This window comes from Budorcas taxicolor, chromosome 7 (genome assembly GCF_023091745.1).
Source record: "Budorcas taxicolor isolate Tak-1 chromosome 7, Takin1.1, whole genome shotgun sequence".
Classification (NCBI taxonomy): domain Eukaryota; kingdom Metazoa; phylum Chordata; class Mammalia; order Artiodactyla; family Bovidae; genus Budorcas; species Budorcas taxicolor.
In genome coordinates this window covers 49,839,670-49,863,073 of record NC_068916.1, presented here as the reverse complement: position 1 = coordinate 49,863,073, position 23,404 = coordinate 49,839,670, and the positions used below count along the sequence as shown (strand labels likewise).

Sequence of the window (23,404 nt, the reverse complement as noted above, 5' to 3'; positions counted from 1 at the left end):
TACAATATTGTAAAGTAATTAGCCTCCAATTAAAATAAATAAATTTATATTAAAAAAAAGGAGCTAGTCAGGACTGATCTCAGACACAGCAGAAGTGGAAGTTACCTACTGGAGACTGATTTCAGGAACCATGTGGAAGATCCTGGCCCCCAGATTGTTTCTTTTTGTTTTTTTTAATTCTTTTCCTGCTGCCTAAAAAATTTTAATGCTGTTGGGAATTAATGTCTTGATTTTTTAAATACATCCATTACCTCTCTTTGGGGACAAATATGGATACTCCCCGAAGGGGTATGCCAGGGGTCATTGAACACCTCTGCTGTGTCCCTTTTCTCAAGCAGTTGGGAAAGCATGGTGATAGGGACACACAGGGAGTTGATTTAAGAGTTAAACTGGAGGAGGAAGGGAAGAGAAGTCAAAAATTGAGAATATTAACTGGGGTCTGCCTTGTGTGAGCCCTTGCCATGGGTAAGCTGCTCATAATGGGAAGGAGGTCGTGTGTCCAACCCATCTACATACCTAGTTATAGGGCCAGACCACCCAGGCCTCAGTGTCCCAGCAGGGGAGTGACACCAAGCCAGCCTTATCCTTTTAGGCAGCTGCTGCTCATTGAGTCCCGGCCATTGGGCTAGACCATCTAGAGAGTGAGGTTACAGGTGAATAGGCAGCAAGGCATAGTCCATGTCCTTGAGGGTGGTGACGATTTAGTAGGGAGGTAGACTCTGACCAAGTCTGTTGAGTGAAGGGGTCCCAGGAATGCGTAGCAGGGGCCCTGTGTGGGAGGTGGTCACTGAGGGCTTCTCTGAGGAAACGGTTGGAGAGAGACCTGGAGGAATAAGGACTAGCCTGATGAAGCTGGGGGCAGGGATGGGCAGTGTTTGGGGGAGGACACTCCAGGCAGAGGCAGTGGTGATTGTTGCACATTTGAGTTGAGAAATTCATTGTGGGAGGAAGTCAGTTTTTGTTTTCACATGGGCTCGTTTTCAGCGGGTTCCTGAATGGAAACACTGAGGGTGTGTCACTAATTCCTTGGGGGCACATGTGTGTGGCCAGATAGGCTTTCTGTGTGGAGACACTTGGGTCAGAGGCTCTGCGTTCTACTGCCTCATCCTCCAAGGAACCCACAGCCCAGGGCTGGGCCTGCTACAGTGGTTGAGGCCTCCCCACCCTCCGCCTCTGGCCCAAGCCCATATGAAAGGCCTTCTGGATGCAGGCCCGGTTTGGAGCTCATTATAGCCTCATGGCCAGGCCCTCCGTTTTCCCTTCCAGGTTAAGACTTGGCAGGCATCAAAGACTGCCAGGAACACCCCATAGGCCTTCTCCCTTAATGATCTTGCTACCGCCTCCAGTCTGCATGGCCTTCTTAGCTAAGCTTTTCTCACCAGAGCCTCTGCTTTTCTTCATTCCAGCAAGCAAGATTCAGTGACTAATTGCTGGTATTTTTTTTCTTCAAGACTGTTGATATGGACTGTCATGTTGGGGGTGGGGAAGAGCAGGCTGCAATCTGGGGGACTGGGGTCTCCTGCTCTGCCGTCATTAGACGAGGCCCATGTGGTATTGATGTCCGCACTTTGTCTTTGTTCTCGTATTTTTTGTCGTTTCGACATTTGGTTCTTTGAACATCTAACATGCCTTTTATGCTTCTCATCTCCCACGGAAGATTGTTGTATTTTGTCCCCCACCGAAGCTGTGTTTTCCTTTTGTCAGATTTCTCACTTTCTTCTTTATTGTATTTTGATCAGTGTGGCCATGTAGGTCTGGGTTTTATTGGGAGCTTTTCATCTTCTTGGCAGTGGCCCTTGGGGTCTGGGTCTTCTTGCAGAAGCTGGGCTCTGCCACAGGCCCCTGAAGCAAGCTTCCCCTGGCCAGGGCTGGATAGAGCCCAGCCTGTCATCTCTCCAGGGACATTCCAGCGTAGTTGTTCTGAGATATAATCAGGCATTAGCACTAGGAAGACTTGTTAAAATACAGATTTCCAGCCCCCATCCCCAAAGTTTCTGATTCACAAAGTTTGGGTTGGGGCCTGAGAATTTTTACCTTACCCTTGTTCCCAGGTGATGCTGATACTGCTGGTCCAGAGACCACACTTTAAAAATCATGGTATTAGTATAATTCCTGCTTTACTTTGAGCCAGAGTGTCCAGGGTCCTATGGACGGGAGAATAGTGAGGGGCCAGATTCCTTCTCCAAACTGGTCCAGCTCTCCAGAACTAAATGATAGCAGATGTTGGCAGTGGCAGCATAATGTCTTAAACACTTTTACAGTGCTTTCAGTCACCCTGTATTGTTTGATCCTGAAAAACAGACTCCTTGGTTAAGTAACTCAGCTTCTTGACAAATAATAGAAGTAAAGTTCATATAAGTTCAGGACTTTTTGATAGTGTGTGGTGTAGCCCCAGTGGAATCCATGTCTCTTGGCTCCTGTTCTTGAACTTTCAGGCCTCAGCCACTTATTAGCTATGTGACCTTGAGAAAAAAGCTACTTAACTTTCCCTGACTCAGCTTATTAATTTGTAAAATGGGGGTAATAATAATGTTTGCCCCATAGAGTTGTAGTGACAATTATGTGACCTAATATTTGAAAAGCATTTAATTGTTGTTAAGTGTTAGAACCCCAGAATCTATTCTCCTAATGACTCTGAGGGGCTGCCCTTATCTTTTGCATTTCTGCTGTCACAGAGGCCTAGGAGAATGCACCACTACTCAGTAGATGGCATTATCTCAGGCAGTCAGGACGGAGCTCACTCAGTTTGGAAAGGGCCTCCTCTCTGTGGTCTGCTCTGAGGGAACGGTGGATGGCGTGTGCCTCTTGGAGTTGGGGTGGAGCGATAGCTGTGTGTGGAGTCTGAGACCAGGAACGCAAAGTCATCAGTACTCTTCAGGAGCTGCTGCAGTTGAAGCTCAGCCCTGGAGTGTTAGTTTATAAGGAGGAAAGCCCAGTCTGCCCTTGCAGTGTTTTCTGTCTTCCTGACTCCTCTCTCCACCTTCTGACTGGGGCAGTCTTTAAGTAGAGGGCTGGTCCTGATGATGCTAATAGTATTCAACCTGTCGAATAGTATGTGCCAGGCAGTGTTACGTTGGATACCTTGTTTAATCCTTCCAATGAAACAATCCTTACTTTACAGATGAAGAAGTTTGGGCAAAGGTAGTTTAATTACAGTTAAGCAGAAAGGAGGTCCTTGCCTGGAAAATCCCATGGATGGAGGAGCCTGGTAGGCTGCGGTCCATGGGGTCGCTAAGAGTCAGACATGACTGAGCGACTTCCCTTTCACTTTTCACTTTCATGCATTGGAGAAGGAAATGGCAACCCACTCCAGTGTTCTTGCCTGGAGAATCCCAGGGACAGGGGAGCCTGGTGGGCTGCCGTCTATGGGGCCGCACAGAATCGGACACAACTGAAGCGACTTAGCAGCAGCAGCAGCAGAAAAGAGGTCCAAGGTTCTAGTTCAGGTCATGGACTCCAGAGCCCATGGTTTTTATAAAGTTTCGTGAAGTTACCTGCTTATATTCTACCATGATGTTTCTCTCTGGGTTGTCAGTGTCGCTCTCCTGTAGGTACCTAGCCTTGTTCTGTTCTCGGTATTCTTTGCTCCTCAGCTTAGTGTCCAGGACAATGGAAGGTTGTTTTTTTTAATTCACCTTTGTATACTCATAGAATTTAACACAAAACCTTATACAGAGGGTGACCATATGTTCTGTTTATGCCTCTTTTCCCAGTGCAGTAATTGCTAGTGCTTCTTTTCACTCTTAAAAATGTCCCAGTTTGGACAATAAATTATGTGGTCACCCTACTTGCACGTGATTGGGACAGTGGTATTTTAATAGAGGACCTTTAAGACTCAAAGAAACAAACCCCAGATGGTAAGATTTTAAGCACTTTTATTGCCCAGTGAGGAGAATTTAGACGAAGGTTCTGCTCAGCACCCCACAAACATACCAAAAAGAACTATTTCTAAGACCAGAGTTGAGGCCAGTAAGGGTCACAAAGTCAGTTAGATTTATTGAGACAGGAGTCCCACTGTGGCTGACATGCCAGGCCAGGAAGAGAGGAAAAACTTAGGCTTTCCCACTTCTCCCAAGCAAAAATGATCCGCAGCCTAGCACTTGGCTGTCCTTAAGCCCCTTAGCCTTCCTGCAGGAAAGAGCTAACTGGGCTTGAGCTTCTCCACCATGGTGAATGAACTCAAGCCCAGTGGGAGTCTGGGCTCTTGTCCCAGTGCTTTTTTTCTGGGGTTCTGCTCATCTCTGACTCTACCCCTGTACCCTGGACGTGGGATCATACTCACCCACACCCTTGGTGTGTAAAAGTCACACTCCAGATTGTGTCCTTGCCCCATTTGCAGGCAGCTGAAGACTGCTGTGCATATGTCAGTTCACACTTGAACTGGTTTAATGTTTTTTTCCTTTAAGTTGCAATCTAAAATTCAGCCAGACAGGCTTTAATGAGCACTAAATTGTCAAGCCTTTTGTTTCCCTTGCTATTTCCCAAGCCATAGAGATTCTGTGTTTGATTCAGCAACAATTGCTGAATCTTAAACAAACCATTTACATTTTGACATTAACTATTTTATGAGTGTAACTTTTTTGTTGTCATTAGAATGCTTCTAACAGAAGGCCTTTTTAATGACTTATTAGTAAAAGAGTTTAAAGGGTCTGTGGAAGGTGATTCTTAACATTTTCTTTGAAGGAAACAAAAAAAGTAGATTTTTATCTGAATTCATTGGGTAATAAATACATGTAGACTTTTAGCCTTTCTCCTCCGAGCTGAGGCTTTTGCTCTCGCTGAGGTCATTCTAGGGTATCTTCCTGGTCAAGCCCTCCATTTTTCAGATTACAGTACACCTAATATTGAAGCCCCCTCTTGCACAGTTGCTTGTCTAATAGAGTCCCTCTCTGCATGTTTCTGTCGGCTGTTAATTTTGTCTAATTAGGGGCAGGAACTATTTGCATTCTTCCTTTGGCCCCAAGATGCTTAGCTGAGGACCCTGTGCACTCTGGGCCCAGTCAAGATTTGTCGACCAGCTGACTGGACAAAGAGCCTCAGACAAATAGCATGCTCACAAATGAAACCATCCATCATTCTGTCTCTGGAAGCTCTGAGTAATTGGGGCTGTTCTCCAGTGTTTAAAGATCTCCACAGAATAGGAAGTCTTTACTTTCCTTTTAGGTTCCCATTTCAGTATCTGGTCAAACAGGCACAAAGGCTTTGGGCAAGACTAGTCCTCCCAGCTTTGTTCCTGCATCAGGGAAGCTCTGTGTCTTTCTTAACCTGGAGGAGCCCTGGTGAGCCTTGAGCCTGGCCAGGGAGTCTGCAGACCCACTCCATCCGGTTTCTTCCTCTGTTACAGAGGAGAAAGTGGATAGAAGTGGCTGGGGCACATGGTCCCACAGTCGCTCGAGCCATGAGATTGGCTGTATGAGATAGAGCTGGACCAGGAGGCCATGTTGATCCACCTCCATGGAAAGCCAGGAGGAGCCTTGCCTTTCTTGAGGCTGTTCTTGCCTCTTGGAGCTGGAACTAATTGTTCACAAAGATCTTTCCAAATACCAATAATGCAAAATATTTGGGTGGTTCACCGTATTGTTCACCATATTTAAACTGTCAGAAACCTTAAATATCTAAGCAGAACCTCAGCAAACAAAGGATATTTTGGGGACTTGTTATGTATGTTGCACAGCAGAGAGATTTGTAGTCTATACGACTTCCAAATCCTGGAAATGAAGCATTTCAGTGTTGTCATTTTCTGCTATAGACCATCCCACGATCGTTGCCTTTCCTTTTACTATCGAGAGATGGCTCATTCATAAACATTTCTGCAGTTGTGTGGCAAAAGCAAGATAGGCTTTGCTTAATTCCATTGGCTCTGATTGAGGAGATGAGGCGGTTGGGAGGGAAGGTGAGTGATTTCCCAGCACATGTCTCAGAACTCTTGAGAGCGGAATTTAAGTGAGTAAGAAAGTTCCTCCTGAGCCACTAAAGGCCTGTTGAGAAGGTGTATTGCCTGCACCTTGGAACAAGGATGGCCAGTGGTCTTTCTGGGGTGCTCATACCATGCCAGACCAACTTGTCTGCTCTTGTCAGCCTTTAGCACTTAGGGGAGCTGGTATAGACCCATCTCACACCCACTCTGGGTTCTCTGATAGACTTGATAAATCTCACTGTGAAAACTTCCCATATGATTAAGCCTAAATTTCATTCTGTTTAACTTTGTTGATCCCACCTTGCTTCCCTCAGACTGAGACAGTTATGGGAGACATTTGTTGAATATTTATAAGGCCACAGATAATTTCCCTTTAGCTCTCTCTCTTTCATGTTCCCTACTCTGTGGCCTCCCTTTCGGTTCAGTTCAGTCGCTCAGTTGTGTTCAACTCTTTGCAACCCCATGAACCACAACATGCCAGGCCTCCCTGTCCATCACCAACTCCCAGAGTCCACCCAAACCCATGTCCATTGAGTCGGTGATGCCATCCAGCCATCTCATCCTCTGTTGTCCCCTTCTCCTCCTGCCCTCAATCTTTCCCAGCATCAGGGTCTTTTCAAATGAGTCAGCTCTTCACATCAGGTGGCCAAAGTATTGGAGTTTCAGCTTCAACATCAGTCCTTCCAATGAACACCCAGGACTGATTTCCGTTAGAATGGACTGGTTGGATCTCTGTGCAGTCTAAGGGATTCTCAAGAGTCTTCTCCAACACCACAGTTCAAAAGCATCAATTCTTCGGCGCTCAGCTTTTTTTTATAGTCCAACTTTCACATCCATACATGACTATTGGAAAAACCATAGCCTTGACTAGACAGACCTTTGTTAACAAAGTAATGTCTCTGGTTTTTAATATGCTGTCTAGGCTGGTCATAACTTTCCTTCCAAGGAGTAAGCATCTTTTAATTTCATGGCTGCAGTCACCATCTTCAGTGATTTTGGAGCCCAAAAAATAAAGTCAGCAACTGTTTTCCCCATCTATTTGCCATGAGGTGATGGGACTGGATGCCATGATCTTAGTTTTCTGAATGTTGAGTTTTAAGCCAAGTTTTTCACTCTCCTCTTTCACTTTCATCAAGAGGCTCTTTAGTTCTTCACTTTCTGCCATAAGGGTGGTGTCATCTGCATATCTGAGGTCATTGATATTTCTCCCAGCAATCTTGATTCCAGCTTGTGCTTCTTCCAGTCCAGCGTTTCTCATGATGTACTCTGCATATAAGTTAAATAAGCAGGGCCTCCCTTTAGCCAGTTCTAATTAGCTTCTTTGATCCTTTCTCCCTGTCTCTCCCTCTAGCTTGTTAATTACACTTCTCCCCAATGAATTCTTCCTGTACTGGCCTTGTCTGTCTAGCCAGAGGAGCTGGGAATGAGAATCCAAGGCTTCTCAGTGGAGGTATTACCTTCTTCTTTGTCCTGTACCACAGGTAGCCCCTCCCACTTCTGAGAAGCCTGAAAACCCAGGCACTTTGCCTTTCTTAGCAGAAAGGTAAGAACAGTAATTTTCATTAAAGTACAATATATTATGATTAAAACTGTTACTTGAATGCTTGGTATTTGCCAGGAAGTGTGCTAATCTCTTTATATATTATCACACTTCATACCCACAGCAATCTCATGAGATAAATATTATTAATTCCTATTTTATAGATGAAGAAACTGAGGTCTGAAGAGGTTTATTAACATGTTGCAGCCACACAGCTTGAAAATGCTGGAACTAGAACTTGCACTTGGGTCTCTCTGACTCCAGAGCAGCTTTCACTCAGTATTTGCTTTTTGAGTTTGGGCTTTTTGATAAGACGAAAGTCCCGATCGCTGGCTCCTAGATCACCAAAATCATGCTGGGATGTCAGCTATTCAACCCTTAGTGTGGGAGAGGGTTTTTGCATTGAGATAATAAAACTTGGTGCAGAAGCAAGTTGGTGTGGTGCTATGGGTCTTTATATATCTGGACCCTTGGGAAAACCTCCTTCTGCAAAAAAACATGAATCTCATCAATTTTGAATTGCTTTATTTCTTAACTCACTTTTCTAATAGTTTTATCCCTCAGAAGGTTAAGGAAAAGGGCTTCATTGAAATGGTTTTCTGAGTGTCACGAATGATTTGTTTGGTGAAGTGAAGGTGTTGGAAACTTTCGTAGAAAGTGGCCATGTTCAGAGAAACCAAGGGAAATACAGTACTCTGAGTTTGAGGGAAAGCAGATTTTAGAAGGTCCAGGGAAAAGCAGATATGTTTGGGCAAGGGCTTTGAAGGGAAGGATGACTCATAGTCTGAACAATGAAATGTGCTTAGTACAGTCACAAGTGATTACTGCAAGGAACAGAGAGGAGACACCTATTCAGACCAATAAGGCCACTTGGGGAGTTGTTAGTGTTAAGCTTTGTCTAAAAGATGATAAAGGGGCCTGTAACCAAGAACAAACAGAACAAAAGGTGTAACTCTCCGAGAGCACTGTCATGACTGAGGTGCTGAGAGCCCAGGCCTGCCTGAGCAGTTGGGGTTCGGAGTAAGAAATGACAGGGAGCACGTTGGGCCGCCTGCCCAGCCAGGCTCATTGCCATCCTGTTTTATGTCTTCACTTCTCTTTTAAGGAGAATGGCCCTCCTGTCAGAAAGAGTAAAGCAAACATGGTTAAGAGAACTTGAGGAAGGAGGGAGAAGAGCCACTGGCTTCTTAAAATTAATTAAGGTCTGAAAAATCAAATGAAAGCTCATGGATATCATCATGAGACTGTGCACATATGGATGTTTAAGCATCACTGAGAGAGGAGTAAGCAGACATGGTAACTGTTTTGCTTTTCAGAATAATGAGGCAAGTTTTGAGACCTCATTTATGAGCATTTCTAAAGAGAGATGATCTCTTGGAGTTAGTGTGGGTTCCATGAAAATAGACTGATATAAAGCTTCATATCCCTTCCTTCCTCCTTCTCTTCCTTCTAAAATAGTACATTCATCTTACGTGTATCACTTGATGACTTTTTAAAAGTGAATATACCCATGTAACTACCACCTGAGTCAAGAAACGGAACTTTATCAGCACCCCAGAAGACTCCCATGCTGCCTCCTAACTCTGATGTCTTTTTTAGAAAAATTTACCAGCCTAGAAGTTAAGACTCAATGTTGTAGACAAAGAGGGAACCTGCATTTCAGAAGTGTTTGTCGAAACACATAGCAAAGTGACATTGTAAATTTGGCTGTTACTAAATTTTTAATTTTATAAATAACCCACATTCATTGTTTTGTGTTTTTTTAAATCTTACCATGCAGGAACAAATATATGGTGTCAGTCCACCCATACCATTTATAACTGGCTTTTTACCTGCTCTGCTTGTATTCAGGGCCGTGTTGGGGAACCCTTGCCTCATCAGAGTGTGATAGGAACAGCCTTCAGGGATTCGACCTCGGCAGGCCCAGTGTGAGTCAGTTTTGTGATAATACTACCAAAAGCTTGGATATGGCCTCAAATATTAGGAACAGATGGCCTTGGGGCAGAGGATTAATTATTTTAAATAAAAATCATTAGTGAACTCCAGAACTAACGGATGAAAGTTTGATGAGGAACAGGTTGTCTTCATATCTCAAGGAATCTCCCTGCAAAATACATGTCAGTTTCGAAGGGACAAGTAGTATCTTTACAGCGGAGAAAGCTGGCAGGTACCACCATGATCAAGTAATCAAAGTGAACCCAGCCACTCTTGAGCCTGAATGGTGTCACGTCCTGCCTTATATGAGGCACTGAGAAAGATAAGACGTTGCTTTCGTGTCACTCCTGCCAACATGCACTACCTCAGTCTAACCAGGAAAACATATCAGCTTCAGGCTGAGGGACATTCAACAACTGGCCTGTGCACTTCCAAACTGTTACCATCAGGAAAGAAGACAAAGACCAAGGAAGGCTGCCTCACAGTTAAAGGAGATGTGGAGACATGCTTCTCAATTCATAGTGTACGGGCTGGGTTGGACCTTGAACTAAAATTATTTTCCTAATAAAGGATATTTTGGAGACAGTTGGCAAAATCTGAATATGTGTAGATCATGCACCATGTTAATTTCCTCATTTTAATTACTGTGGTTATGTTCTTAGGAAATACACACTTGATACGTTTGGGGTAAAGGGGCTTCAGATCTCAGGAAAAATGTGTAAATATATGTAGAGAAAATGTAGTAAAATGGTACCAATTTGTGACTCTTGATGGAAGTCTTTTCTCATTGTGCCACTTTTCTGTTATTTTTCTGTACAGTTTTCGATGGTATTTAAAAAAATTTATTTGTTTATTGGGCTGCACCAGGTTTTAGCTGAGGCAGATGGGCTCTTTAGATGCAGCCTATGGAATCTAGCTTCGTGACCAGGGATTGAACCCAGGCCCTCTGCACCGGGAACACAGACTCTTAACCACTGGACCACCAGAGAAATCCCTCTATAGTAGTTTTTTAGTGCCCAGTCTGAAATGATTTAGACTTCCCAGGTGGCACTAGTGGTAAAAAAAAAAAAAAAGCCCAGCAGCCAGTGCCAGAGACAAGAGGTGCAGGTTTGATCCCTGGGTGGGGGAGATCCCTTGGAGGAGCACATGGCAACCCACTCCCATATTCTTGCCTGGGGAATCCCATGGACAGAGGAGCCTGGTGGGCTACAGTCCATGGGGTCTCAAAGAGTCAGACACAACTGAGCAACTTAGCGTGCACATACTGCAGTGATTTAAGGCTGGGGCAGGGAATGCCCCAGGTGACTGTGAGGCAGCGCTGTGGGCTCCCAGATGTCAAGAAGATTCTTCAGTGCCCTTTCCTCTGAGCCCCCTTTTTCTCTCCCAGGGTGGGCAGGTTATCATTCTGAGTGTTTGTGTCTGGAAAGATGTTCTGGAGATGCTCCTGTGAGCTGTGTCATTGTGGTGGACTGCGGGCACCCTACACTGGCTTCTGAGACTGGCATCTGTTTGGGGACTGTATTTGAATGGGTCTTGTGACACTCCCTTCTCTTCTTCAATGTCCAGATGGAACTTCTAAGAGGCCCAGCGTGGTTCCCACCACAGTTACATGGTTTGAAGCTCATTACAGGCTTCAGTGTCTTTATTTCTCCTGGCAGCTTCATTTTCATGTGGAAGAGTTGTATGTGGTTTTTGGTTTTTTTCTAAGCTGATAACTGTCCATGTCTTGATTGATTAATGACTGCTTAACCGCATTAATCCCTAGGTGGTAGGCTAGTGTAGATCCTTAATAAGCCTGTTTTGGGAGTACACATCCTGCAAGTTCTTGTGTTCACAGGGGACCCAGGGCCACTCACTGGGGCTCAGACAGGCTGAGGCCGTCAGAGAAGGGACCTTTCTCTGAGCATACACAGCGTCATCAGGCAGGAGCACAAACGATTGAACCTGAGGTTTCCCCCTCTCCCCACTGCACAGCATCTTCTCAGAGAGCCTTTCAGAACAGTGGCAGCTTTGTCTTCTGTTATTAAGACGGAGTAATGATTGTCCTACCTAGAAATATTGCAGGGACTCGTGAGAGAGCACATACCCTCTGTTTCCCCAGCATGCTGTGAACAGGCCCCACATCTCGGTTTGGGCTGTGACTCTGGACCACACAGGCTCTACGCCAGGGGTCTCAGCTTAGTATTTCCTCAGCCCCCACTGAAGCCATCAACCCAGTCCGTATTTCCTGTCCTCTCCCTTTCTGTTTTTCTCCTTTTCCACTGATTCAGACTCCCTTTTTAGCCCTTACTGTTCTGATTCACCCATGAGCATGCTGGGTGAGCAGATTCTGTGCATTTCCTGTTTCTGGGCACACGCTCCCGCTGGGAGCAGTGCCTGCTCCACCGCCCCCGTGCATCGCAGAGGACCCCTCAAGGTAGAGGGCCTGTACTTGACTTACTGCTCTGCCCTCACCATCTTGAAAGCCCTCAGTTTTAGAACAAGGGTGCCATATTCCCTTGAACATGATATAGCTGCATCCTGAGTGCCCGGGAGGGAGGAGGCGCTCCCTGCCTCTAAAGCGGGCAGCGTTGTCCTGAGCCCCCATGGCCAGGCCTGGCTGCCCACCCTGAGATCAGCTCCACCACCCCCTCAACACCCCCTGACACTTGCTCAGCCTGGTTAGCTAAAACATGACCTCTGACCCTTGGCAGGTTCCCACATTGGTCACCCCAACCCAAATTGTTTGGTTTCTGCAAATGCAGTCTCTTCCGCTTCTGCAGTGCCCCCTCCCCCCCGACGCCAAGATTTACTGAGAAGCAGCTGCTGCTGTCCCTCTGCACTCAGACAGCTGACTCGCCTGCTGATTGTGAACATCCCAGTAATCCAAGTGCTAATGGTGTTTATTCAGCCCAGCCGGCTTAGCCCTGAACAAGGTTTATTCTCATTTATCTCATGGTAGATGAGCTACGTCCGTAATATCCTTCTGTTGACTTTGAGCACACCAGCGCCACTGATGTCGCTGAGAGACATGCCAGGCTCCTGCCCTTTAACTCACTCAATGCCTCAGTTGTCAGGACACCCATCGTCCAGCGGCAAGACACCCTCACCCCCACGCCCGCCTCCAGGCTCTGTGGCTGCGGCTCAGATCCTAAGTCTGGACTGGGAGGGGCTGAGACCAGCATACATGTGCCTGGGGCCTCTGGGCCGAGGAGAAGCTGTGTTCTGGTCTGGCCGCAAAATGCTCACAGCAAGCGTGCTGTGATTGCAGTCTTTCAGTCACAGTGTATTGGCTAGCATTTTGGTGCTCACTGGCTTTTCTGTCTTTAACTCAAGGTAGTTTTAGCTCTGCCTCAGGTGAAGACTCTGAAGCAAAGGGACTCACCTAAGGCCATCAGCCATTGTTTACAGGGTTCTCGCTGAATGTTCTCTGGGCCCTGCCCCTTGCACATCCTATAGACCTCACTCTGCGCTGTTTGGGGCACTTCTTCCCCCAAAACATAGCAGAGAGCATTCAGAGCCCAGGGCTGAGCTCTCGGGAGAGAGGTTCTCTGAGAGCAGGTTTGTGTCTGCCCTTCCAGGGCTGACTGCTCAAGAGAAGCCCTTCTCCACTGTCCCTGATGGATGGACTGAGTGACATCTAGAAATGTGAGACTGGTCTTTTCCACCCTCCGGCTGTGTTGCCTCAGCCCCTTGACTGGAAAGCACTAGAAGGCTGTTTTCAGAAGGGTTTTGTATGGAGTCTCTGGCATGTCCATGAAACCACTGAAGCCCTGAGCCCTGGGGTAGGGCCTAGAGTTACGTGGGTTCTCTCATTCAAGCTGGTCAAGGTGTAGGCCCAGGGCTGCCAAGGCCACACTCGGCTACAGGCCCACATTTGGCCGCTGGTCCTACTCTACTCACGCAGGTCTTCAGGACTCGGCTGCAGGTGGGAAAGAGTAGATTGATTGCCTCATGAAAGTGAGTCTGTCAAGGGGCAGTAGGCACGAGGCTTTCCCTTTTTCTCACTGGTGTACTTCTGTGTTTGAGCTCTGTTCTTTCCTACTCTGGATGGGCTCCCCTCCATTTAGAGGGGTTGGGACGAACCTGGCTGCTCTTGGCTGTAGGTACCCTGGCTCGCAGCACACTGTCTGCCTTGTGGAGAAGAAACTTCTGTGTCCTGACTCCAGGGTCAAAGACTGAAGGGCTCTGATGGCCCGTCCTCAGCAGCCCACTGAGGGCCTGGTGAAGGGGCAACATGATGAACCAGTGCTGGGCCACAGGCCCCTTACCCATCAGGACCACAGGGAGTGGGAGAGTCAGTCAAAGGAGGAAGGGAAGAAAGGATGTCAGAGCCTGGTGAGGAGAAAGGACGCTGGGCAGAGAGAGACACACACCGCACCACAGCGCCGGCCTGACCTGCGAGTGGTGGGCTGGCCTGCCTCAAAGTGTCCCTCCAAGTCCTCTCCCACCCCTGGGTCCTGACACAGGCCCTTCTCCTGGGCCCTCTCTTGTGTCTGTGTGCCCTGCAGGCACGTTTCCAGCTCCCCACTTTGCCTTGCAAGTGTCGAGGAAAGAGAAGCAGGAGCAAGTTCCACTTACTGGGCAGGTTATGGGTCCTGCATCTCCCCTGCTCAGTCACAGCCTGACCTGCCTTTGTGTCAGGGGTCAGCTGCACCTCTCAGCCCTGTTCTCAATGATTCTTCAGGGCAGCCTCCACTGAACGGTCTCCTAGCCTCTCTAGACGTGCTCATGTTGTTCCCCGAGCACATGCTGGTCTTCTGGTCCACAGACTGTCTTCCTCACCTGACCTCCCGGTCTCCTGCAGTCTCGCTTCTTTCGGGCAGCCCTGCTGGCTCTTCCAGACCAGACTTTTCCTGTTCTTTCTCTGAAGCCCCACCGACTGTAGGTTCAGAGCCACCTGGCAGGGCCTAAAGTTACGTAGCCATTCACTTATTCGCTCTGGAGCCTGTAAGTGGAATATGGTGGTGCGGTGTCTCTTGTGTGTGTGGAGCCTGGCTTGCCAGTGTTGAGCAGCAGAAAAGAAGCTGAGTGTCCACGAGGATCTGTTCTGCACGTGGGGCGTCTCTGAGCAGTTAACTGCCTGGCCTGTGCCTTCCTCTAGATCTTCCCTGGCACAGTGCTGTGCGGCCCTTCCTACCCCACATCAGGCGTCTGTGGACAGAAATACTGGGAAGCCATGTCTCTTCTTAGCTTTGGGCATTTTTTGTTTACTCCCACTGGCTTATTCTTCCTCTGGAGGTTCCTAGGGATTTGCCCACAGAGTACGTGCCCTCCCCTTGGCCCCTGGTAGTCTGTTTTTTCACTGTTTGTGCTTTGGTTCCCTCTGGGGTTTGGGTCTTCTCTCCCCTTCTACCAGCTGAGACCTGGTGGGGGGCAGAGACCAGTCTTCTTTGTGTCTCTCCCCTCCCTTAGCACTGCCCAGGCTGGTGATAGGGAGGCATTCCAGGGCCGCTCAGGCTGGGCCTCCCTGGGGGCCCCTCTGCTCCTGAGCTGTGTTGCCTCTCTGGGTCTTGTTCTCAGCAGATCTGTAGACGAGAACGAGGCTTCGCATGCCGTCTTTGAAGGAGCTTGTCTGCCGCTGTGGGGGCCCACTGGGGACGGGGCTCCTCTGTGCCGTTCCCTGAAGCTGATGCGATGTTGGGCCTCCTAGCCATCTCTTCCTTGGGAGACTGCATCTGACGTTTGTATGAATTTTCTCAGCGTGGTTGACTTCTTTTCCTAGACCCTGCCTGTTGCGGGTGAGCGTTCCTCAGACACACGATGGCAGAGACAGCCCTAATTAGCTCACCCTTTGATGAAGCAGCTGCCTGTCTCAAGTTGCGGGAGCAGGGGCTAGGGGAGAGGCTCAGTGCCAGACTCCCAGCATCAGCGCCCACCTGCCTGTCTGGAGAGGCGCTGTCAGCCTTCCTCCCCAGCGACTCCAGCCCTCTTCTGCAGACGGCTCTTCAGACATGAGTGAAGTTGCAGTGGGAGAGGCCGGCACCCACCCTCGTGTCCTTTCTGCAGAGGAGATGCGGAGGGGTGCGGGCTCCTCCCATTTTACAGTGGGAAGACCAGCCCTGTGTGCTTGGGCTGCACTGAGCTTTGAGGCTGCCGCCTGGCAGGAGTAGAGGGTGGGCCGTCAGGCACTCACTGGGCCCTGTGACTGTACTGTCCGGCCAGGGCCTCTCCTCTGAGCCGCCTGCTCTCTCTTCTTGTCCGCCTCTGCTTTCTCTGGGTTTTGGACCAGGAGTCATCTCTGTGATTTGTCTGTATCTTGAGCATCCTGCCTCATTCTCCCCATGCTGTGAGGGCCCCCTGCTGAGGTGGGGTTTTGGAGAAACAGGTGCTTTTTGGGTCTCCAGGGTACTTTTTGGCGGCCAGAGCCCGGAAGAGTCGGGGCCCTCTGTGTGCTTGCGTCTCACCTCGGGCCCAGCCCCTACCCCATCCCCTTGCTGCTGGTCTCAGGCTTTCACTTGCCTGCCACCTTTCCCAAGACCTTATAAGCTGCTGGTAAGGGCATCTCAGTCTTCCTCGAGGGCCTGACTACACAGGTCCCTGCACTTGGCTCTCAATCCATAATTCATCACCAGTTTAGTCTTAGAAAGCAAATGGTTCCCAGCATGTCCCTGTCTGGCACACTGCCCCAGGGGAGGTCTCACCCTTCAGGCCCCCTGTCCTTTCATCCGGGAGGGCTTTGCCTGAAATGTTTGTTTGAAGCTCATCATTACTCTTTTCTCCAGCCCAGAATGGGCACTGGAGTTCCAGGGGCAGCCCTGGGTTTTGAGTGTTTCATTGCTGCCCGTTTGCTGGTTGATGCAGTTATGGTTGTCCACGTGTCAGCTCACTCCCTCCCTGTTGCCCAGGGCTTGCGCCACGGCAGACCCTGTGCTGGGATGCAGGGACAGGCACAGAGTGGAGAGCACGGCAGGAGGCAGCTGGGTTGGTCCTGTGTCAGGATCTCCCCAGGACCAGAGGCTCCCTGGATCCTTTCTTTTTGCCTGCCTTCCTCCCCATGCTCTGTCTGTATGCGCCACTCGGGAGGGGAGGGGGCGGAAGAGGCCTTGCAGCTCCACACCCCGTTAGTTTCCCCAGAGCGTGATGCTCCTGGATTCCTGGAGGCAGCAGGGGAGCAGGTATGGCTGCCTCGAGGAGCGTGGAGGAAGGCTTTCCATTGGAGGGACCCTGAAGGAGCACATTTAGCGTAGTGGGATCTGAAAATGAGATTTCCATCCCCAGATCACGCCAGCCTGTTGGCTGATGAGGAGTGGACGCTGGCCTGGGGCCCTGGGCCCTGTCGCTTGTGCCGTAGGCCACTGTACCCAGGTGGACCCACGTCATTTTGTTTTGTTTGCCCAGCTAGGTCCTAGCCTGTCCAGAGGGGGAAGCCCCCTTTGTTCTTCACCAGGGATGGCTGCTGTGGCAGCAGCCCCATTACCGGGCTGGGCATGCCCCCAGGTTGGTGAGTAGGTGCAAAATCATGGTTTCTTGTTCTTCCCCACAGCAACCCAAAGGTCCAGGTGGAGGCCATTGAGGGGGGAGCCCTGCAGAAACTGCTGGTCATTCTGGCCACGGAGCAGCCTCTCACTACAAAGAAGAAGGTGTGTTTCTGCCCTTTTTTCTTGTTCAGACCTCAGCACACCTGTGAAACCTAGAAGGCGAGGAGGGTCCTTCTCCAGACTGCACTCGTAACCCTTGGGGGCCTGAGTGGTCATCCCTGGGTGGCGTGGCAGGAAGGGCCTCTCTCTGAAGCAGCCAGGCAGCCTGTGAGGTGTCTGAGGCCTGGGTTCAGCTCCCAGCTTCAGCACCCCAGCTCCTGCCCTGGGCCTCCATTTGTCCACTGGGTGATGTTGAAGGTGTCTGATGTCTCTCCTCTCTCAGCCTTGGGTCCTGGGGTGCAGCTAATGCCGAGGGTGGTGGGTGGAGCCAGAGAGAAGGGGGCTGGGCTGGGACTCCCGGGGCCCCTCTGGGTGCCCGCCGCAGGGCCTGGTCGCTGTGGCCCCTCACCCATCAGGGTCTCTTTCTCCCCAGGCCCTGTTCGCCCTGTGCTCGTTGTTACGACACTTCCCCTACGCCCAGCAGCAGTTCCTGAAGCTGGGGGGGCTGCAGGTGCTGAGGAGTCTGGTCCAGGAGAAGGGCATGGAGGTGCTGGCCGTGCGTGTGGCCACCCTGCTCTATGACCTGGTCACCGAGAAGGTGAGTGCCCGGGGCCCGGCCACCCCGCCCTCTGCTTTGTGTGTGCTTCTGGTCATTTGACCTCTCCCTCCCCCAGGATTTTCCCTCTGTCCCTCCATCCTCATAGCGGAGTGACCTGAGCACGTGTGCCAGCCTGGAGTTGGGCAGGGATGTGATGGAGCCCAGGACTTCTGAGATGTCAGGGTGGATGTTCTGTGGGAGGTGACTGCTAAGCTCATGCCTGACAGCTGCACGGAGTGGGAGGGAGGAGGGGATGCTGGCAGTGGTCAGGGCCAAGAGTGCAGGCATCGGGGTCAGTATGACCGAAGGCCTGAACAGCCAAGATCAGCCCTCCATGGAACGAAAGTTCCTGTGTGGTGAAGCGTAGGGTGGGGGCGACCAGGAGCAGGTGGGGTGGAGCAGCTTGTGTCTGGAGCCACCACAGCAGCCAGGAGACCAAGGAGCCGGGCTAGAATAACGCTGAACCTGAAGATTCTGGAAACCTGAAGGTGCCTCCTCTGGTTTGGGAGCTTTGGCTCTGGGCCAGACTCAGACTAGCTGCCATCGAGGGCCCCAGGGGCTTGCTGCCTGCACAGAGACTTGGTGCCCAGCCCACTTTGGTCTTTGTGAGCTTGGAAGGTGTCTTAATTAAGGAGAGGGTAAAACCAGGCAGGCCTGATTTCTTAGTTCAGCTGCTGCAGAGAGCTCTGGCAGGGTTTTCTCTGTTGCCTCTCAGGGGCCACACTCTCCCCACAGTCCACTCGGCTCAGTGGAGCAGGGCTGGGCAGCCGCAGGGACCATGCTGGAGACAGAGGGCCCACCCCTTCCTTGCTGCGCCTCTCGGCTCTGTGCACCCCTCCCCCAGGGCTCAGGCTGGATCAGGGTTGTCCCTTGCTGCTTTTCTCTCCACCTATTGGCTTTTGTTTGTGTGCACTCGGTCTCTCTGCCTCTCTTGTCCTCTCTCGTCTCTCAGGCTGTCCCTCTTCCTCTCTCTCCCCTCCTCCTCTCTCTTCCTTCACCCCTCTAAGCTGCAGAAACCTGATTTCTCAGAACAGCAGGCAGCCATGTGGTGCTCACATCCAGTTAATAAGGCCTGGGCACAGTTGACGTCCTGGGAACAGGGCAGCAAGCCTGGGGAAGGATGTGTGCATTGGTTGGCATTTCCTGGGAGAACGCTGTCACTTTCCCCTGGTGTCTTGGGTGTCTTTGCTGCCCCCAGCCCTGGCACAGGGCACTGTGACTGCGTCATCCCCGGGGAGCCGCCGCTGGCAGTCTGACCAAGGCTCTCTGAGTCAGCTGGCCCAGGAGCCAGACTGGAGGCTTTGGGTGCCATGAGGATCAGGGAGGGCCTGGCATCTCTCTGCAAACAGCACGAAGTTAGCCGTCTGTCTGCAGGAGGAAGATGGTGGAGGGGTTTCAGCCGGAGCGATAGAACAGACGGCAGGCGTGCTCTGCGCTTAAGGCCGTCAGGGCGTCTTGTTCTGTGGTTTCTCAGAGAGCATACATGGGGGATGGGTACAGGGCTCCCAAAGGAAGAGGTGTGACAGGGTGGAGGGGTGCCAGGCTCCTTGAGGGCATCGTTGGTGTGCAGAGGTAGTGGCTGGATTTCAGAATTCCCAGGAAAGTGTGGACCCACCTCTCAGATTGTCAGACTCCTTGGTCCTTGCCCCTTTGATCGTCTGCCAAACCCCAGGCATTTCTTCTTCTGTCCGTTGGCTCTGGGCAGACCCTCTACTAAGAAACTGTGTCCTGATATCCGGGCTCCTGCAGAGCTGGGACGCCTACCTGTGGTCATGAACCCATGTCTTCTCATGCCTCCATGGAGCTGAAGGGCCCTTCCACAAGTGTTGCCTGGGTGTCTGCCTGCCCGGTGCTGTGCCCGGCCCGTAGTCCCTGCCCTTCTGGTGCTTCCAGGCAGACATTTACCAGAGACCCTCCTAGAGCGTGTGGGCCCTGGAGGCTTACGATCAGGGCCCTGACTCTTTGGGGCAGTCAGGGGAGTTGCTGAGTGAGATCTAAGGGTTGAGTCAGGTTGACTGTGGAGTTGGTGCTGGGTGAGAGGGTGCTTGGAAGTGTGAGCTGCCCCTGCACAGGCCCTAGGGGAGGGTTAGTGTGACACGTGCCAGAGTGAAGGCACCAGTGAGGAGGCGTCCGAGCGCCCGGGGCGCAGGGCCTGCAGCGCCTGCACGTCCCAGGGAGGGGAGTCCATCTTTATCGTCAGAAATGCCCAGTGTGGAGGGTTTGGGGTGGGGCCTGGAGGGGGCAGGCTGGGCCCGGGAGGCAGGAGACTGAGAGGCACAGCGCAGAGTAGGGCCCCGGGGCAGAGAGCTGTCAGGACTGGGGCGTGTTTCACGGGTGGAGCTGGCGGGATGGGAGTAGGTTAGGAAATGACAGCCACGTCCCTCTTAGCCTTTTCTGTGTCAGAAAACTGACCCTCTCTGCTTTGCTGCTTCCCCTGCCGGCTCTGAGGAGCCCCAGAGCCATCAGGTGGTCTGCTGTGGGCCCTGAGCTTTTTCTGGGCTTTCTTCTTGCCTGCCCTGTCGCGCACGCCCCATTCTCCCCTGGAGTTAGGGCAGCGAGTCCTTCTTTCTTCCTGAGGGTGCGTTTAGTGCGCCCACTGCTGCTCCTCCGTCTCCGCATACCTTCCTCTGACGAGTGAAGTGACTGGTAGACTCCTGGTGGCGTGCTGTGATCGTGCAGTGGTTAGTACTCTATGTAATGAAGTGAGGTGGTAATCTGTCAGGTCTAAGGTGTTCCCTTCCTGCCTCTGAATGCCTGCCAGGATTGGTTCCCACCACATTCTGTTGGAGCTGGGTTTCTGCACATCACCGACACAGGCCATGTGTGTAACTTCCTGCCCAGACTTCCCTCGGCGTAGAGGCCAGGGATGCCCAGGGCTCTGTGTGTTCTGTGCCTAGCCTGGCCCTCGTGCCCATCCACCATTAACAGCCTGCCGGGCTGCAAACATGAGACGGGCCCAGGCCTCTTGTCACAGGCCTCCCATGTGTGTGAACCCTCCACCCTCGTCCCCTTGGACAACTCCACAAGCCTCTCAAGACTCAGGGAAACACCGGCTTCCTCTCCCCGCCATGCCTGACTCCTCTGAGGGAGTGGGTCTGTGGTGGTGGTGTTGATGCTGCCGCTGGCACAGCTGCCGTTTGATGATGGTAAAGCTCACTTCGTTGGTGGGCTCCGTGTGCCAGGCACTGGCTGTGTGTTCACTGTCCCATTGAGTCCTCCCAACCGTCCTGAAGGGGCTTCGGCATCTCGTCCGCATGAGGGGTGGTGACATTGAGTCCTAGGGAGGCTCAGTGCCAGCCCAAGGCCGTTTGGTCATTCAGCTGTCAGTGGTGGAGCAGGGTTTGAGCCCAGACTGTCTGCCTCCACCCCACCCTGCTACACGAAATGCATCGTGACATTGAGGACTTGCTCTGCCAGATTCCGAACTGCTTGAGGGCAGGGATCCTGTCTCCGTCTTGGTTTCTCCAGCACCTGGGACACTGCAGGGTTTTTTTTTTTGGATGAGTGGATGGATGGACAGATGGGTGGACATGTGGACGGGCTGGAGAGCATGTGTAGAGCTGTGAATCCAGCTGACCTTGCCTCCAAAGGGCCTTTGAGGCCCAAGGGTGTGGACAGAGAGGGGACAGACTCACGGGTCAGCCAAGTGCCTTCAAGTCTGAAGGGCGGAGCTGACAGCTCTCTGTTCTGTCCCGTGTGCCCCCACCCCCGCCCCGGCCGTGCGGACGACAGATGTTTGCGGAGGAGGATGCCGAGCTGATGCGGGACATGTCCCCCGAGAAGCTGCAGCAGTATCGCCAGGTGCGCCTCCTGCCCAGCCTGCAGGAGCAGGGCTGGTGCGAGATCACCGCCCACCTCCTGGCACTGCCAGAGCACGACGCCCGCGAGAAGGTACTGCAGACGCTGGGCGCCCTCCTGGCCACCTGCCGGGACCGCTTCCATCAGGACACGCAGCTCCGCAGGACACTTGGCACCCTGCAGGCTGAGTACCAGGCACTGGCCGCCCTGGAGCTCCAGGAGGGTGAGGACGAGGGTTACTTCCGGGAGCTCCTGGACTCCATCAACAGCTTGCTGATGGAGCTGAGATGAGGCTGCCCCTGAAACCGGGACGCTACTTGTGAGACTGAGGGGCATCAGCTTGGGTGGGCTTCTCAGGGGGTACCAGGCAGGACGGGGGGCTTCCCCACTGGGGCCTGGGCATCATCTGGGCAGTGCTGGCTTGGCCATTAAATGGAGGTATGACGGCCAATGTCTGCTTGTGTCTGTGTGGTCTGGGCACAGCGCTTTGGTGGTCACTGGGTGGACAGGCTGCTGAGGTTCCCTGGTGACGTGCTGGGTGGTCGCCTGGTAACAGGCCCTGTGGGAAGGATCCAGGCCCAGCTGGACCCAGCTCTCTCCCACCAGTGGTTCTGTGACTTTGGGGTGACACTTAGCTTCCCTGAGACTGTTTTCTCCTCTGTCAAAGGGGAATGCCATTAAACGCGAGAAGACACACAGAAAGCACTGCACCAGTGTCCAGCGCTCGCGCTCGCCCCTCCTCACCCAGCTGTGGAGGGCACTCTGCCGCCTCTGTCCCGTGCCTGCATGTTAGTTTCAAGGCTGGTGGCAGAAGCTTGAGGGCATCTCCACACACAGGGGTGCTGTGTCAGCCCAGGCAGCTGATGGGTGAGGCTGGGTCCTGGGTGGTGGGACTGGGGGCGCTTGGTGCACTCTGTTGACCTTTGGGTGGAGGTGTCACTCTGGAAGAGGAATAATCTCTCCACAGCTGGTAGTGGGAGCCCAGGCTGGGCCCACCTGACAGAGCAAAGGGGCCTGTCCGTGCCCTTGCCTCTCTTCTGCGTCCATGTGCTCTGCACTGAGCCGGAGGTGGCAGCCTTGGAGGCAGGGGCAGCTGAGCCTGACAAGCCGCAGCCCCCACCCCAGAGAGGCTTAGCGCCAGGCTGGGAGCCTGCTGCAGGTTGCCACAGCAACCCCTGCTCTGGGCTTTCCTGATTTGGATTCTGGTGCGTTTGTTTTTCAGCTTTTCCCAATGCACCAGAGGCTCACTCCTGCTGCTTAGGCCGCCCCTCCCAGCCTCTGTGTAGAACTCTCCCCACCCTGGCCTTGTGTGTAGATATCTCAGTTTTGCTGAGCTGAGGGCAAACCGAGGCCCAGAGGAACCCGGGGCAGGTCAGTGGCCTCAGCCCTGCTCCTGCCCACGGAGAGCCTGGGAGGGCTGCTGCAGCAGAGCGTTCTCTAGGGGGGGCAGGAGGGGGGCCAGGGTCTGTGGAGTTGGAGTAGGATGCCTCGGGGCCCAGGCGTCACAGGGATCAGTCCACCGAGTTGGATACCTGCTGGCTTAGGCGTCATGGGGCACAGAGCAGAGTCCTCCGAGTTGGATGCCTGCTGGCTCGCAGCCTCTAAACCTGTCAGTAGCCTGTACATTTCACAGATGAGGAAATCACGGCTAGGGAGGCTGAATGAGCTGCCTGAGGTCAGAGAGGCAGTGAGGGGCAGAGCTGGAGTTTGCTGGGTGGAACACGCTTTGAAAAGTTTGAATGTTTGTCTTAGAAGAAGACCATTTTAATCTGACAGGCAGTGGTGGGAGGGCCAGGAGAGATGGCCCAGCAGGCCAGGTCCAGAAAGGTGCTGGGACTCGGGGGTGAGTGAGGGGAGGCAGACAGTGCCAGGCGACTGAGGCCACAGCTGGGTGATGGCACTGCATCTGCCGTCTGCTTCACAGACACAACACAAGGCATCAGCAGGCGTGAAGCTTGCCCTGCAGGCTGCCTTCTCAGTGGCCTCATCTGGGTCGTCCGGGACCTCTGCCTTCTTGGTCCTTAGTCTCGGGTGGATTCTGGTTCCACCATCCAGTT

At 52.0% G+C, this 23,404-nt stretch overlaps 1 protein-coding gene across 5 annotated transcripts in view; it reads left to right on the top strand.

The window, feature by feature from the left end:
• The window catches only part of SIL1 (SIL1 nucleotide exchange factor), a 250,181-nt gene extending 228,383 nt beyond the window's left edge, over positions 1–21,798 (top strand). For all 5 annotated transcript variants that reach the window (XM_052642451.1, XM_052642452.1, XM_052642450.1 and 2 more), the window contains exons 8-10: positions 16,858–16,954; positions 17,385–17,549; positions 21,282–21,798. In XM_052642451.1, the coding sequence (XP_052498411.1) occupies positions 16,858–16,954; positions 17,385–17,549; positions 21,282–21,638 (619 nt within the window). In that variant the 3' untranslated portion in view covers positions 21,639–21,798. The remainder of the gene's footprint in view (positions 1–16,857; positions 16,955–17,384; positions 17,550–21,281) is intronic.
• The last annotated feature ends 1,606 nt before the right edge of the window (positions 21,799–23,404 follow it).